This window comes from Primulina huaijiensis, chromosome 11, assembly GCF_012295235.1.
Source record: "Primulina huaijiensis isolate GDHJ02 chromosome 11, ASM1229523v2, whole genome shotgun sequence".
NCBI classification, from domain to species: Eukaryota; Viridiplantae; Streptophyta; class Magnoliopsida; order Lamiales; family Gesneriaceae; genus Primulina; species Primulina huaijiensis.
Window position 1 is genome coordinate 19,529,247 of NC_133316.1, and position 18,081 is coordinate 19,547,327.

An 18,081-nucleotide genomic window follows, 5' to 3' on the forward strand; every position below is an offset into this window, starting at 1 on the left:
ACATTGGTGATTCAGTTTGGATTTTGGCTGGTGATGGTCTTATAATAAGTTTTCCAAGAGAACATGCTTTACATTGAAACTTATTATTCTGAAAGATCTTCTGGTCTTTCAATGGATGACCATGTGTATTTTCTATAATTCTTCGCATCATTGTTGAACCAGGATGTCCTAATCGATCATGCCAATTGGTTAATATTGAAGAATTATCAATTACCATGTTTGATTCAATGGGACGTATATGTGTATAATGCAATCCAGTAGGGAGCATTGGTAGTTTTTCAATCACATATTTCTTTCCTGATTTATATGTGGTAAGACACATATATTTCTCATTCCCTTCATTCATTGTTTGAGTATCATACCCATGGGAATATATATCATTAAAACTCAACAAATTTCTTTTCGATTGTGGTGAATATAAAGCATCATTGATCAAAAATTTTGTACCATTAGGTAACAAAAATTGTGCTTTACCACATCCTTTAATCAAGTCTACAGGACCTGATATTGTATTCACCGTTGTTTTTGTTGGTTTTAGTTCCAAGAAATATCTTTTATCTCGGAGGATAGTGTGCGTTGTACCACTATCAGGTATGCAAACTTCAGCTTGGTTCGTAGCATTTTCCATATTTGAACTTCAAAAAAATATGCAATGAAATAAAATTATTGACAATAAAATACAATACAATATAACACACTATAAAACATTATCATACGAATACATAAAAAATAAAATATTTTACATATTTATTCCACCATCAAATTGATCATTATCTGAGAAATCAATCAGAAAATCTCCAGCATCAAAATGAGTTGAACCACTCAAAGGTTCACTGTGTTCAGTAAAGTTGGTCTCCTTTTCTTTCCCCTTTATTGATTCTTTATAAAGTTTACAAAGGTGCTCAGGGGCTCGACAAATACGGGACCAATGTCCTGGAGTACCACATCTGAAACAAGAACTTTCAAATCTTTTTGAGTGATTCTCATTAACACTCATATTCTCTTGATGCCTTTTCGGTGGGTGGTTTGGGACGTTCTTTTGAGATGAGTTATAGAAATAACTATCTCGATTATTTTCAAAACCACGGCCGCGTCCACGACCACGACCACTTCCACGTCCACGTCCACGTCCACGACCACGACCACGACCTCGATTTTGTCCTCGACCAAAATCTTGTCTGTAACTTTGATTTTGGTTTCCAGGTTTAAATTCATTTTTGCTTACAGCATTTACTTCTGGAAATGCTGTTGATCCAGTGGGTCGGGACTGATGATTTCTCATTAATAGCTCGTTGTTCTTTTCCGCCACAAGAAGACAGGCGATGAGTTCAGAATATCTCGCAAATCCACGCACTCTATATTGTTGCTGTAGTGTTATATTTGATGCGTGAAACGTGGAAAATGTTTTTTCAAGCATTTCCGATTCTGTAACCTCATGTCCACAAAATTTTAACTGCGAGATTATTCTATACATCGCTGAATTGTAATCACTGACTTTTTTAAAGTCTTGGAATCTTAACATATTCCATTCATCACGGGCGGTCGGAAGTATAACTTCCCTTATATGTTCAAATCTCTCTTTTAATCCTTTCCACAGAGCCATGGGATCTTTTTCGATGAGATATTCACATTTTAAACCTTCATCAAGGTGTCGTCGTAAAAATATTATAGCTTTTGCTTTTTCTTGTGATGAAGATATACCATTTTCTTTAATGGTCTCGCTTAGACCCAATGACTCAAGATGCATTTCTACATCAAGAGTCCATGGCATATAGTTTTTCCCAGTAATATCAAGAGCGATGAATTCGAGCTTTGCCAAGTTTGCCATGGTGGTACTAAAAATTACGATGCATTTTATTAGTTAATGAATATTGCAATACAAAGTAATGGATAAACAACAAGTACAAGTATTCGTAAAAATAAAGAAAACACACGAGGAGGATATTCTCCGATAAATACAAGACTGGTGAGTATGATAACCAAAATAATTAAAAATAACCTCGTGAAAGCCATCTTCTTTTTTTCTTCGAAAATTTGATGAAGAATAATTTTTAGAGAAGAAGAGAAAGTTGGAGTGATTGAATGTATTTGTGAGATTGTATTTATAGAGCAAAAACTAGCCGTTTTGTTACCGTTTATTACCGTTGGTGTATAAGAAAATAAATGTATGTATTTGTATAATTTTATGGTAATAATATGGTGTATATAATATTAGTCATATTTAAATAATTATGTATATCATATCACATTATTATAATTAGGTGTCATAAGTTATTTTGTTTAAAAACCTTATAGGCTTTTATACTTGTCGTATCCCTTACCGGGAGTGTGGGATGTCGTCTTAACATCCTCCCAGGATTTATAACAAGTTTTTGAAAAAATTATTTTTATTATTTCTAACAATAACATTATATTATATATTACATATATAAACAATAAATAAATAACAGTAAAATAAATATTATTACTTTTGTTACCTTTTTCTTCTGTTCGGAGCTTGGAAAAATATGGAGGACTTTTAGAGCTTCGTGCTGATAACGTGTTGTGAAAAAGTAAAAATTTACCGGAAAAAAGTAAAAATCTCAAACTCTCAAAATTATCACACTACACACTTTATAATATTTTTCTCTCAACTCAATTGTGATTTTCTTCACAAATGAGAGATCTATTTATAGAAAATTTTTACAAATAATCCAAAAATAAAATACATCATTACCTACATCATCACACACTAATTTTCAATATTCAACACCTAATTTTACCAAATTTTCAACATTCAACATTCACATTTTCAACACAAATATTTAACACATTTTTAAATAATTTTTCAACAGTTTTAGTTCATTTTTTTTTTTTAAAAAAAAAAAGACAGATAATGACCACCATACTTAGCTTGTGGTTAGGGGTGTGCGTAAATACAGCCAAAATTATATTTTCCCAAAGAATACATAGAAATATGCCCTTTATCTTTGTGAGGCGCAGCAACAATTGGTTACATACATGGGATTCCTCGTGTTGGACCAAAAAAATATGGCCATTATTATGTGTTATCCACTTACTTTGTCTCTATATACTTACTCAACCCAATGTATTCTGCATGTGAATAAAAAATTATTGGAAAATTAAATTTTATATAAAGAAATTTGACATTTTACCATTATTTCATGAGTATTTTAATAAGACTAAAAAAAAAAATTTGAATCGGAAATAGATACCGCATTTAATGAATAAGGACATATTGATGAAAAAAAATAAAAACATAATATTTAATATAGGTACTAAAATTTGGGATGAATGATAAAAGATATGTGATTTTTATATTTGGAATGAGGGTTATTTTTTTTGTTTTTTTTTTATCTTTCAGTTTCAATATTTACATTTATGAACTTATGATTTTTTAAGAAATAAATTTGTTAATTCTTACAAGTTGTTGCTTATTCATTTAAATTTATTTGCCCATATAAATATATTGATTATAACAAAACTTTTTATTATATTGTTACCATAAAGTGTGTAGTTGGTAAATTAGAATTTGAAAGTTTTGGGAAGGTGAAACTCGAATTCAACATAGCAGAAAATTCAACGTAGCAGATTCAGCATACAAGACAACACTTGATTCAACTTAGCAGATATCAGTAGAACCATCATACCAAATCAGCAGGTCAAACCAACTCAGTCAACAGAAAAATCAATTCGATCTTAGAAAATGACAATCAAAGCGAATATAACTGTTTCAATGTGAAAATTTGTATAAAACATTTCTAAATGGTCATATTCTTATTTCTAACGTTCATATCATTCTTAGAGTCTATAAATACAACTATTTGAAGATCATACCAGAATTTGCAAAATAGATATATCAGTTGATTTAGAGGTATCCCCTTGTATGAGGTTACAATTGAGAGAATTGTATTGTAATGGATTTCACAGACAAATCACTCACTCAAAAGAGATGAGTTTGATAGAATAGTTGAGTAATAATATTTTCACAAAGAATTTAAAATGTGTATTTGGCTATTGACTTGTTGTGAAGAACATTGAGATTGTGTTAAGAGTTCTACTCGAGAGGGTGACATTGGTTGGCTTGGGTTTATACAAATAACTTGTATAAATCAAAGTTTTCTAATGGAATCCTTCCGACAATAGAAGAAAGAGAAACTTAGAAGGAACCTTCGAACTTCCATAAACAAAGTTGTATCTCTTTACTTTATCATACTTACTTATTGTTGTTGAAGCATTTTATTTGTTCAATAAAATATCAAATGTTACACACGAAATGTTTGATAAAATGTTTTAGCCAAACTGTTTTTATACATTCAACTTACATATTTTTTTAAATGTTTTAAAAAATATTTAATCAGCTTTAGAGATATTATTTTTATTGTCTTTCATTTGGTTTAAAAATCAAACTCGATTTAATTTCTCGATGTTCGGCATTTTAAGAACCGAGCTATTAGAGCTAAATGTTTGTCCCCATCCATCCTAAATCTCTTGTTATGAATAATTTTTATGTAATTTAATTTAATTTAATTATAGTGTACAAACTTATTTCGGCATATGAATTGTTAATAAAGTATTATATTAGTACATTTTCACTTAATCGGTGCACATCAGACAAAAATTGAAATGAAAACTCAGCGTAAGCATATTTACTACGACAGTAATTTGCAGGCTTTTGTCTTCAAAAAAATTGCAGGCTTTTATATATTTATTTATGTTTATATTAATATATTGTTGAGCTGCAATAATTGTGTTTTTTGGGTAGAGCGATCGAACCATGATGCTTCAGCTGCTGTACAGTTTAAAAGATTTGAGTTGCATAATTACCACCAGCTATAACTTTTGGTAAAGCGACAAACGTCCGGTCCTATAATTGATATTAGGGCCAAGGTCACGAGTTCAATTCTCATTGATTGCAATGTGTGCAATTATTATAAGGAAGATTATTGAGGTTCAATAATTATCCATGCTGAGTAGAGCGATCGAACCATGTCGCTTGAGCTAATGTGCGGTTTAAAATATTTGAGTTGTACTATTACCACCAACTATAATTTTTGATAAAAACGCAGGTTCTCGGTCCTATACATATCCAAATTGTATATCTAATAGATAAATGATCGCTCATTGTGAACACGATGATTAGACAATATATAAAAATTGATTGCATAATGAATAATGTGATTGCATATGCATAACTGCTTTGATTTAATTAAACTTTAATAAATCCATGGATTGAAAATTCAGAAGTTGCGTCGTCGACATTGAAATTCGAAGAAATCGTAGTACAAAATTTATGTGGTTTAGTTTAATTGAAAAAGCGACTTCTAACTCCCAATATTTTAGGTTAGATTAGAGTAGGTTAAATATCTTTTATATTTCTCAACTCATTTAAATTCAATTAGCGCATAAGTAACCTTTTTGAAAAGACAACAATTAATTATTTTAATCACCGCAAAACATAATTAAATATGAAAAAAGTAAAATTAGTATTGAAATTTTTTTTAATCATGTTACACGTTTTTTTTTATCGTTGTTTGATTAAGTTATTCGGCCTCGCGTGCAACATGTCAAAATCGGTGAAAAAAATGAGGTGAGAGGTATATGTAAGCAACTAGAACAGTTTTTGAAAAAACTATCACAATGTCAGTTTTTAAAATTTCAAATTTGCAAAGCAATTTAATTTAGAAATTTGGTTGCAATTAGCGACGAAAATCATACAAAAACTATCGCTATATATTTAAGTGAGACGATTTTTTTAAAAAAATCGTTGTTACTTTTAGCGACAATTAAAAAAACTTTCACTAAATTTACCTATGGTTGTATAGAAACATCGTCATAAAAACGTCGCTAATTTTAGCGACGTTTTTTAATATTCGTCGGTAAATTTAGCGGTGGTTCTTATAAAATAGTCGCTAATTACAATTTAGAGGCGAAATTTGATTAAATTGTAAATCGTCATTAAAATTAGCGTCGGTTTAATGAATTCTGTTGCTAATTGAGCGTTTTTTTTAGTGAAAATTACACTTTGATTTCATATTTGGATATTGAAAAGGTCACATATTTAGGAATAAAATCTAATCAATTTTAGTAAAATGATTTAATAATTTAATAAAAATGTGCTGTTCGAGATTAGAAATTACATCTTGGAAAATAAATATAACTTCTAGAATACAAATTGTGGTGTACCTCGAATTTATTACTCGATCTCGATTCCATTTAAATTATATATGCTAGAACGCGAATTCGAACTTCATCGAATAAATCATTTCAAGCTCGAGCTTGGCTCATATACATGTTGAGGTACTCGAGCTCAGTATACAATCAATTTGAGGACGAGTAATTCTGAAACGTAGATATATAATTTATCTTTCAATTTCAGTTTTACTCAATTAAGCCAAACGTAGTATTAGTAGTTTTTTTGAAACGGCTAAAGAGTAAAAATATAATTTGCTTATTATATTATAATTATAATTTTAAATCAAATACATTACTGTTAATTATATATATTCAATCATTTTAATAGCTTTTGTAAAACTTATCTTTATATAATCCTCCGACCAAAAAACAACCGCAATCTCGTTTCAAGGTTTTCACGAGATATTTCCCATGCATACAATATATTATTGATTTAACGTAATGTTGTCACGTTTAAAAGCTACCCGTTTGTGCAAAGACGGAGAAAGTAAGATATAGATTGACACATAAATGGAAGAATTTGAGTGTGAGTAGGAGGAGGTTTTTTCTCGTTTCGGAGGGGAGAAGGAATTCATGATCCCTTGCCGTTTTTAAGCAAAGATAAAAGGGAGAAACCGTGATTTGAAGGGATGGAAATTGAGAGTGTTGGTATGGTATTCTTTTGACTTGGGAAATCAAGGGATATAAATGGGTGAACCAAATGGCTAGGTGAAAATAGTCGAGGCAAGAATTTGACTATTTTTCCTTAAAACGATATTGCCCCGCACCGATGCTCACGGTTATTGGCAATTCGTTTCACAAGATACAACGATTATGGCTTTAAAATAGTAGCACTACAAATTTCAAAGCCATACGAACTTGAAATGTTTAGAACGCTATTAATATGGTATGAAAAATTTCTAATTTCGAACTTTAAGCGTTAAACTTAAAAATCAAATTCCAAGAGTTTATATCTTGCAAAACCTGGATTTAAGCGCAAATGCTTAAAAACTCAAAACTAGAAGACAACTCTCAAATTTAATTTCAAAGTTCGAATTTAAGCGTATAAACTTAGAAAATCCAAACTTAAGATTTTATATCTTGAAAATTTGAACTTTAAGCGCTAGTGCTTAAAAATTCGCATATAGAACTAAATTAGAGAGAAAGGAGAAGAAGAGAAATTGGTGCAATCAAAACAAATGAGATGAGACCTATTTATAGAAAATGAAAAGACTCCATGAAATGATGCACCACTTCATAGCATCACTTGAATCAAACTCAGGCCAAGTTGAAAGAGGCGCCTCTTTCAAGAGGCGCCACATTCATGAAATCACACGGCCGTGTGATTTCAATAATAATTTTTTTTAATTATATATATTATATAATATTATAATATAATAATATATTATAATTCAATCTTTTCATTCGATAAAATTTGAACGAATGTTCGAATTATTTTATCGATCCTAAATGAGTACAAAACTCATTTTTTTCTAACAGAGAGAACCTTATAAAAGAAGGAATGATTTTCACCTCTTTGGCCAGAACCATTGTAAAGAAATGAGAGTTGTGAGGGGCACATGGTTAATTTTGTTTTGGTGTAATCTAGTCATGGCTGGACGGACATGAGGCAGAGGCCATTTCCGAGGGAAGCCCAAGAGGCCTAACTATCCAAATATATTGGTGTTCTGTTCAAATATAATCCAAGAACAGACGTGAAGTTTAATCATTTCAGATCGAACAATCGAACGATAAATACAATGAATTGTGTTTTTTGGGATTTCAAATCTTGCATAGATGGGTTTCGACATTACCGTAAAATCATTATTGTCGATGATACATATTTGTACACAAAATATAAGCACAAAATGTTGATTGTTTTCATTATGGATGGAAACAATCAAGTTGTACCATTAGCATTCACTATTGTGGATGAAGAAACATATATATGGTTTTTGGAGAATCTCGACCAAGATGTTGTTTGTGGTGCAAATAATGTGTCTAATTTCTTATTGGCATATAGTAATTGTGCGAGCAGTTAATGATCTATCACATTTTCAACCTCCACATGGTGTGCATCATTTTTGTTTGAAACACATATGCTCAAATATTAATGTTATATTCAAAGATATGCACTTGAAATATTATGCTAAAAAGCATGTATGCAACAACAAATATGTAAGTTTGAAGTGATAATGGAAGCAATTCAAAAAAAAAAAAAATTGGCGCACAATTATCGGGAATTGAGTCTAGCCCGTGATGGTGGAAGGTATTGTGGGTGATGACGACCAACATTGTGGAGTACTTAAATAGTATGTTAAATGGTGCTCATAGACTTCATATTTCTGTGATAGTATAGTTGATCTTTCAGAGACGCATACAATACTTCATTGAACATGCCACAAAAGATCGTTGTATGGTTCACGAAAAGCATTCATGTCCAGATTACACATATCGTACGTATGAAGAATGAGATTATGGAATGAGATGGATAGACCGATTACTAGGGAGAGGCAACAACCGAAAACAAATATGTAAAAGTGTAAGTAATTTTAAATTTATCGTTCAAATTTATTAAATTTTTATTATTCATAAATAATTAGAATATATTTTATTTCAGGTACTCAGGATGATAGTCATAACGGGAGTAATGAATGTTGAAGAAGTAAGAACTTACGGAAGAGTTATGTGTTTATTTAACAATATATTCATGTTGCTTCAATTTTCAAGATTATGCGTCTCGGTAGATTGAATTGGTATTATGTACCACCTTCTCGATTCTTAGTTGTCGGACTAAATATTTTTGACAATATTATTAAAAAATTTTAACTCAGGTATCAAGTTGTTCCATTACAAGTATCTATGTGTATCTCTTAGGTTAGCAATTGGGTTCCTACCCAACCTGAACCTGAACGAGTGGAAATAAGATTGACTTTTTCCATAAATTTAAATTTGTGTGATTTTACAATATTGCAAAAGCATTACAATTTGTGACAAAAAAGAAAAGAATCAAGCTAAGAAATTGAGGACTATTTTAGTTTTAAAATGTTAGAAAATGAAAATTCAAACTCAAAAGGGGGAAAAAATTATGTTGAAAGTTTAGTTTGGTGGAAAAAATGCTAAGATTTAAACTCACATATACAAACCCGAACTACACGGGTTACCCGACCCAAACACAACCGGACACTCGACTATTCGGATAGTTTAAAAATCAGACCGAGTTTGAGTATAAAAACAAAACACAACCAATCGGATATTAGACCTGAACTACCATATANTTTTTAATTAAATATAATCTCTCACAAATAGAATCCCACGGACGAGGGTAGTACCTCAATGTACAACCGATAGTTGAGATTATTGTTTCCAAAATTGGAATCAGTCAGAATCCCGTTCTCTAAAAAAAACCCCGGCACAGAAACACACTTGCTTACGCGCACCGCTCCCTTTCTGTCTCTCTTTCCGCCGCCTCCCTCCTCCTCCGCCACGAGAAGGGACAGTTTCATGTACAATTATAGCTTGAATTTGATCGTCAAATTCAAAATTTTTGATTGAATTTATTTAACTTATTCGGGGATTTGATGGCATCAGAGGATGTGAAGACGAGCGAATCGGCGGTGACAAAGATTGTGAATTTGGCCGAGGAGGCGAAGCTCGCCAAGGAAGATATAAAGCCTACCAAGTATCAAGTTTACAGTATTTGCAAATCTCTCGTTGCCGGCGGTGTTGCAGGAGGCGTGTAAGTGTTTGCTTTTAAGGTTTTTCTGTGTTTTCTCTGCTTGTCTGAGCATGCACTGATTTTCATGGATCACTTTTTTTAAAAGAAAATTTGGTGGATAATGGTGTTTGTTGTGTTCAAATTTATTTAACATTTTTCTGATTATAGTTATAATTGTGCCAGGATCGTCCCAAACTCGGCAGTAAAGTTCTATCGAACATGTTTCTTTTTAGTCTTGGATTTGCTACTGTTCCTGAAATTTTTTTTGGAAAATCTGTCTCTTCGTAATTTTTGCTCTTTGATTGATATAAATGCTGTGGAAATGGTTTCTATTCAATTGGGCATGAAAAGATTGAAATGACCCTTGCTATGATTGAACTAGAAGATTGCATTTTTGAAAGAGAATTGGAACAAAGCGTTCAAAAAAGAACCAAATTTGGTTGAACATCTGAAGAATAATTTTAGGGAAGGCAGAATACAATAAATGAACATTTTCTGCAAAGGAGCTGTGCGTTGTAAAAACTTCTGGCTGCGGGTTTTCCGATTATGGGTAAACCGTTGGCGTGTGGTTGACTTGTTCTTGTTGCATGAACATTGCAGGTCGCGGACTGCTGTAGCTCCATTGGAACGACTGAAAATTTTGCTCCAGGTTAGTTATGTTTAAATCTAGTGGCATACTCCTATATTTCTTAACTGTTGTAGTTAAAAGTGAAGTTGTAACGTCCCAGAAGCTATGACCTTTGTGGTCTGAATAGCAAATATTGGCGAGCCATGATTTGATTTAGAAAATCGCCAGTATTTAGCTTCATGTGCTCTCATTCCTTTACCTATGTTTCAGGTTCAGAATCCACACAACATAAAATACCGTGGAACTGTTCAAGGCTTGAAATATATATGGAGAACTGAGGGTTTTCGAGGAATGTTCAAAGGCAATGGCACTAATTGTGCCAGGATCGTCCCAAACTCGGCAGTAAAGTTCTTCAGCTACGAGCAAGCATCAAAGTATGGTCCTAGAAATGATAGAATGTACAGAAGACATTTCTTTTCTTTATTTATTTATTTATTTATTTATTTCACAATGTCTTTAAGAGTTTTTGCTTCCAGCGCTTTCAAGGAAATCATACATCCCTCATTTTCTTCTCATTGAAAATTGAAATGCTACATGTCATAGATGATGATAGATATGTCCTCGATGGTTAGATTTGTCATGCGTGTGAAAAATATCAAAATATTACAGGAATAATTTGATAGCATTGAAGAGGAACAATATCCCAGTCTTGCTTTGTGAGCTCCAAAAATTGCTCTAGACCTTGTAATAAGGCATCAATGATTTAGGCACATGTTTAATAATTTATTGTGATTGACATGGAATATATCTCTTTCATGGAAACATGGAAGGATCATTCTGTTAGACCATTACTTTCGATATTTTTGAAAAATGGATTTGATCTCTGTGGTTATGGTTGTTCGAGGGCATCATCTTTTCTAATAGCTATTTTTTCTGAAGAAGATAGCATCCTTTCTAGGCTGTCCCAGCACTAAAAAAAGGTACATCACTCGAACGACTATAACCGTAAAAAAATTGTGCTTTGATGACAATGAGGGTTTGCATTTTTATGACAATGAGGATGTTGTCTAGTCATATTAGGGGTGCACACGAGCCGAGTCAAGCTCGAGTATCATACTGCTGGAGCTTGACTTGATTTAAATCGGATTGAGGTCGACTCTAACTTGATCAAGCTTTCAATTTCAAGCTGGAGCTAGACTCGTGTAATTTTCATGTTACTCGAGATCGTGCTCTAAAAGCTTGAAAATGTTTGTATCATAATTTTAGAGTTTAAGTTTTGTATTTATTCGAAGAAAATTACCCTTAAATTATATCCTCTAAAAAAATAATATATAGTTACTCAGGTTGCTTGCGAGCTACTTGAGCAGGAACAATTAAAACTCGTGAGCTACTTGAGTATAAATAATAAAACGCACTCTACTCGAATGAAGAATCGAGTTACTCGAATTCGATTCGAGTTCGGTCAGATCAAGGTCGAGTCGAGTTTTGACCGATAGCTTGATTTGACTGAAATGCTCATAAGCTACTCACAAGTAGCTTGACTTTCTTGCACTCCTAAGTCATATTCTTGAATGGAGTTTCTCTTATCTAGATTGTGGTCGAATCAAATTGGATAATGATGTGTCGGTTTGTTTACATAAATAAGTATTAAAAAAAATATTTTGATTGCTCTTTCACGTGAGATGAGTCTGACATTTTCCATCTTTTGATTAAGTGATATTTTTTTTTATTTGTTACAGGGGTATATTATATATGTATCAGCAACATACTGGAAATGGTATGACACTATCATTGTACATACAACACATGCACATCATTTTATAGAAGTGCTTACCATTTGATCAATGGTTCTTGTTGGTAAAGTGGGTTATTACCGTGAGAAGCAAGTTGAGCTTTATCTTTTTGCAACATCTTTTGCTTGTTGGGTACTTTCTATCCTTACGTAAACACTACATACTTCAGGGAAAATCACTGAAAATTGTAAAGTCTCAGAAGCAACTCTCAGCTCTGGGAGCCTGTAAGCAAATGAGTTTCAACTTTCAAATGAGGAGCTTCACTAAAAATTTAGTGAAATATCCGCTGAATAGCACAATGTTTCATTTGCTCAGAAATCTATGTGTTTATTTCAAAGGATGATATCCTGAATTAAAATAACTTGGACATTCTCTAATTATTTCACGTGGTGATTATGCTGCATTTTCTAAAAGTACCGCCTATGATTTTTGTTTTATTTTTTTAAGAGACATGAGGTACATTTGATTATGGTGAGATGCATGTAATTGTTATTTCCTTTTGCAGAGGACGCTGAATTGACTCCTTTATTACGGCTGGGAGCGGGGGCTTGTGCTGGAATCATTGCCATGTCTGCGACCTACCCAATGGACATGGTTCGAGGCAGGATTACTGTACAGGTATTGCAAGCCTCTCGAAGATGAGCCTTCTCGATTTTTTTAGGATTTCCATAAAATTATTCTCCTAAAGTTTCTAGTACTTTCTGACTTTTGCAGACCGAGAAATCGCCTTATCAGTACAGAGGCATGTTTCATGCTTTATCTACTGTGCTTCGTGAGGAAGGTTTCCGTGCTTTATACAAGGGTTGGCTTCCTTCTGTCATTGGTGTAGTAAGTCCTTATATTCTGTATTTATTTTAGTATCTGATGGTCACTATGATAATTGTCAGTGATCTTTTTCTGGGCCCGATGAAGTGACAGTTAAAAATGCTGTTTTATCCATAAAGAAACCCAATGGCCAGATACCCATCTCGTTAACACCCTGAAAAGACAACAGATTATAACTATCATTGCGCTTGAATGACTATCTCTAGCATTTATGACTTGATTTACAGATGATGTGAAATGAATGTTTAGTGTTCGACAGTCAGCCGCATGCTTAATTTACTTTTGTCATTCTTTAAAAAAAATTAAATTGCATTGATATTATTAATTCTTTTATACTGATTGAATCTACATGAATTAATGTTGCTGGTAAGGCCTCGTGAAACCAATTTTAACACTAAGATCAAAATGATTCTTGGTGAGTGAATTCTACCCGCTTCTGAAAGGTAAGATTTTCATCATGAGTGTGAAATCACATCTTTGTCTTATCTTGTTCGGGAAACTTATTATCTCCTGCTGTTTGTAGGTTCCTTATGTGGGTCTTAACTTTGCTGTGTATGAATCTCTGAAAGATTGGTTGATTAAATCTAAAGCCTTTGGGCTTGTTGAAGATAATGAATTGGGCATTGTAACTAGGCTTGCTTGTGGTGCTGCGGCTGGAACTGTTGGACAAACCGTTGCTTACCCACTAGATGTGATTCGTAGACGAATGCAGATGGTGGGATGGCATAATGCTTCTTCAATTGTTACTGGTGATGGGAGAAGCAGAACCTCTCTTGAATATACTGGCATGCTTGATGCTTTCAGGAAAACTGTGAGGCACGAGGGTGTCAGAGCATTATACCGGGGTTTGATCCCCAATTCGGTGAAGGTTTGTCTTCTAATATATACATTTTGTATTAGTGGGGAATTTTAAAATAGAATAACATTTTTAAGGCCAAATAAGATCATGGACAAATTTGGACACGGAACTACCAGGCTTGGGAAATTGTTATTTTTTGAAAAAGAAGTAGAAGCCGATTTATTTTGGGTAAATACCAGTGATCCTTAACTGAAGCACATTTTTTATGAAGTAATATTTTTCTTATAAAAGCTTCTTCATCCTAATGTACTCTATAATCAATCAAGTTCCTAATAGCAATCCTTGTTTTTTTTTCCCATGTGCAACTTGCTGCTACTAGTAGTAGTAAATTTTGTTACATTTATAATTTGCGAAAATAGGCTGCATTCCAGTGCTTGAATTAGTCGAGTTGGTCTTACTTGACATCACATTTCCTGTTCAGGTTGTCCCTTCAATAGCCATTGCCTTTGTGACGTACGAACAAGTGAAGGAACTTCTTGGGGTAGAGATTAGAATATCTGACTGAGGCAGGCAGGGAGAGGAGAGCCATGACGTTTGTTCTTTGTGTGTTTTTGATTGACTGAAGAAAAAAGGTCAATATTACATCATCTTCTGCATAGAGAAGCTGGGGACGGTCTAACATCCGTTTGTTGAGGTCTTTTTTACGCGTTTGGAAATGTATGTTTTTTTTTCCCTAGTTGTGCAGAGTTAGCAACTCGTTCCAACAGATGTTTCAAATAAGTGCAAGTAAGAATAATGATTCAATAAAATAGCCTTCTCAGGTCGCTTTGTAATTTAATAGCTTTTATATGTACTTTGTGCCTCACATGGACATAATCTGCCCATTCAGGAATTGAACTGATGCATTATGTGAACTGAGATTTCCATGGACCGATGTACACTAATCTTATGTCATGTTCCGTTATTATATTGCATCAACTGCGTATTTGCTTCATGTCTATAGATTACTAAGGATTGTGCAGTGAAGAAAATATAACATTAAATATAGCAGAAGACTTTGCTGTACTTGATTTGTGGCTCCCATCACTTTGGCAACACCATGTAATAACCTCACTTTGGTGCTTGATTCACACAATTGTCTCAAGACTATATATACATATATTCCAAACCATTTCTAAGCCTATATTTCATACACTGAAATAAGTAAAATTGAACCAAGAGACCATATCTAAGTTCGAAATTTTTGCCCGAGCTCGCGATATGAGTTCTTGGCCTTGTTGGGAATCACGCTTTTCTTCCACGTTACCTTCAAGAATTCACAATTTTCTGCAGTGTCTGAGAACAAAATGTAAACATGGGTGTAATTGATTCATGGAAAGAAGCCATGACGTTTTGAAATTTGTTTGCTCCTTGAAAATTTAATCAAACGGCGTCTAAATATTATTATATGCAAAAGGATTAATGGTTCATTTCAGTGAATTTATGACAAAATAAACTAAATTACCTGCAGTCTCTTATCTTCGTGTGATCCTTCGATGTTTGTTTTCCAACAACGCTTCGAAATTCATTCAATTCTCGCTTTCTCGAAACAACATTCGATCTACTCACACCGTGCTTCAATTTGTTGTCGCAATTTCCCATCTCCCTTAAATTAATTTCCTCGAAATTGGAGCTTTCTTCTGCGGATAATGACAGATACGAAAGGATCACAACAATATTAAGCCCACATACAACAGATGAATCCGTCTCAAGATTCCCATTTTCATCCATGTTCTCTTCACTCTTTTCTTCATATTTTCCATCTTCAACTTTTTCTGTTTGCTGGGATGTATCCCCCACTGTTTCCGCCATTTTTTCAGCTCGAAATCTGCCGAGTGCAATCAGTTTCTTAAAGGGTATTTCACAGAAACACAAAAAGTGTAAGAACTTCGAATAATTACCTCAGAGAAAACGTGGCTGGCTGCGATCAAGGCAATCAAGAAATGGTATCTGAGGATGTCAACGATTTTGAAGCTCGGAGGATAATAATTTATTGGGCTTGATTTTTCTTTGAAAAAGATATTAACGGTCGCAGGGCTTGCAACACGAGCAAATCGAATTCATTTCTGCCATAGATCAGGGCAATGATGAGTTCCAAATGTGGATGCCGTTCAAATTTTCTTGGTTTCATCATTTGTCATTATTATTATTATTATTATTATTACGGGACACGTCTTCACCAACTGTGAAAGAGCTATATTACTAATTGAGGTGCCAAAGTAAAACAATAAAAACATTAGAGAGTAAAAATAATTGTAGTGAAAATCGATCCCTTTCAATATAAAGGTGTCAAGATTTTACCAAAGCTTTTCTCACATACACGAACACACAATCAAGATCAACATAGAAGTGCACAGTAACAAATCAGAATCGACTGTGCACTTCTATGTTGATCTTGATTGTGTGTTCGTGTATGTGAGAAAAGCTTTGGTAAAATCTCTTGGCACCTAAATATTGAAAGGGATCGATTTTGCACTACAATTATTTTTACTCTCTAATGACACAAGATTTTACGTGGTTCGACCCAAAAATATGCCTACATGCACAGGAGGCAATGAATTGATCAATAAGTTGGTAACAATACAAACAAAATATCGTGACACTGTTAGTGCTCTCTTGTTCCTCGCAATTTATCAGAAAAACTCTATTGAACAAATATGGCTTCTCTTGATTTTATGAATTTTCGAAATCATCTGTGGCCAAACTTAGTTATCAAGTGAGTCTCTCATACATTCCTGAGTTGTGCTCATCTTCTTAATATGTGGTTACACCGAAGAATATTCTTGTCAGCTTCAATTGAATTACTACAGTTTTCAAACATGCCAACTCATGACGGGCTGTCTACCAGAAGCCTATCCCGCCATCCAGACGGGCTGGAAATCCCCAACCCAAGGTGGATTGCTGGTTAAGCGGGACAGATCACATGTTTGTCCACAAAAAATAAAAATAAATAAAGAAAAATAAAAAATCATCATAATTAATTAAAATTTTTCATTTCAAAAATAAACATTCATAAAAAAAATATAAATAAATTTTATAGTTATTGATTTCACATTCATACATTTTATAAGAAATAATTAATACAAAAAAATTCCCAACTTTTATTTAAAAAAAATAAATATATCATCATAAATTCATAATGTATGTGGGGGTCTTAACTCATAATCGTTATTACAATACAATTTGATTAGAGTTAATTAATTACAGCGAAAAACAAGTAAAATTTTCTTTACAATGAGTTCAAAATATGTCAACTATAATTATAATACTAAAAATAGTATATAATAAAGTCTCATCTAAACACATCATATCATAAAATAAGCTCACACATGACTGAAATCAACTACATACAAACAACTCATATCCCGGAACATGCTCCGGTATATAAATACATTTATACACTGGGATAGACCACTCAACTTCAACTCAGATTTGACTCCTTCCAGAAGTACCTTCTCCGATCTCATGATAACTTGGAGTACCTACCATTATCCACACACAAAGATAACGCCAGCCCCCTTGGGGGTGAGCAAACTCTCCTATGGAACAACCATAATATTACAAGTAACAAAAATTCAAGCAAGGCTCCCATTGAATTTCTTAAAGAAAATTATCATTTTCATCTTAAAATTAAAGGGACTATTTTTTCAAGTTATTTACAAGTTTGCCATCAAATTTTAATTCAATATTTTTCAATTTATTTATATGTTTGCTATTAAAATTAAATGTATTATTTTTCAAAGAAATATAGAGTATTTTCAACTTGTATATAGTTTATTTCCATTTGCATAGATTACTTCAAATCCATTTCTAATTACAATTATATTATGAGTTGATTTATCATAGGGTCTCACAATGTAAAAAAAATTATTTTCCTTCCAAGCATACGGGCCAACCCAAATCCGCCTGGGGACACGATCAGCACAGGTTGGCACATCTAGGTCCGCCTTTAAACCACTTAAATTATGTGACGGGTTGACTCGACGAGCCCAACCCAAATTGACAGCTCTATGATCTACTAATGAGTTGCACCCATCTGGCCGTTAGACTCGGTTTCAAACTTCTTAATTCTATACCACATATCAAATAGGACTTGAGTGAGACTCACCACATTTCTCCACCTTGTCATCAATTCATTTCTAACTTCATTGGCTCCTCCATCCAT

General features: G+C 33.1%; 1 protein-coding gene and 1 long non-coding RNA gene across 2 annotated transcripts; one reads left to right on the top strand and one right to left on the bottom strand.

The window, feature by feature from the left end:
* Nucleotides 1-9,539: 9,539 nt before the first annotated feature.
* Nucleotides 9,540-14,674, top strand: LOC140987616 (mitochondrial adenine nucleotide transporter ADNT1-like). The gene is made up of 8 exons (XM_073456189.1): nt 9,540-9,913; nt 10,493-10,541; nt 10,731-10,894; nt 12,200-12,237; nt 12,759-12,871; nt 12,968-13,081; nt 13,602-13,946; nt 14,359-14,674. The coding sequence occupies exons 1-8, from the start codon at nt 9,756-9,758 to the stop codon at nt 14,440-14,442; spliced, it is 1,065 nt and encodes a 354-aa protein (XP_073312290.1). The 5' UTR covers nt 9,540-9,755; the 3' UTR covers nt 14,443-14,674.
* LOC140987617 (uncharacterized) lies at nt 14,504-16,019 on the bottom strand. The gene is made up of 3 exons (XR_012177184.1): nt 15,818-16,019; nt 15,382-15,744; nt 14,504-15,212 (listed from the first exon to the last, which is right to left on the bottom strand). It is a non-coding gene; the product is annotated as an uncharacterized lncRNA (long non-coding RNA).
* Between the last annotated feature and the right edge of the window lie 2,062 nt (nt 16,020-18,081).

Coding starts and splice junctions, on each gene's coding strand:
- LOC140987616 (XM_073456189.1), top strand. CDS start 9,756: ATGGCATCAGAGGATGTGAAGACGAGCGAATCGGCGGTGACAAAGATT. Junction 12,238..12,758: donor TCAGCAACATACTGGAAATG/GTATGACACTAT, acceptor TTCCTTTTGCAG/AGGACGCTGAATTGACTCCT. Junction 13,947..14,358: donor TGATCCCCAATTCGGTGAAG/GTTTGTCTTCTA, acceptor TTTCCTGTTCAG/GTTGTCCCTTCAATAGCCAT.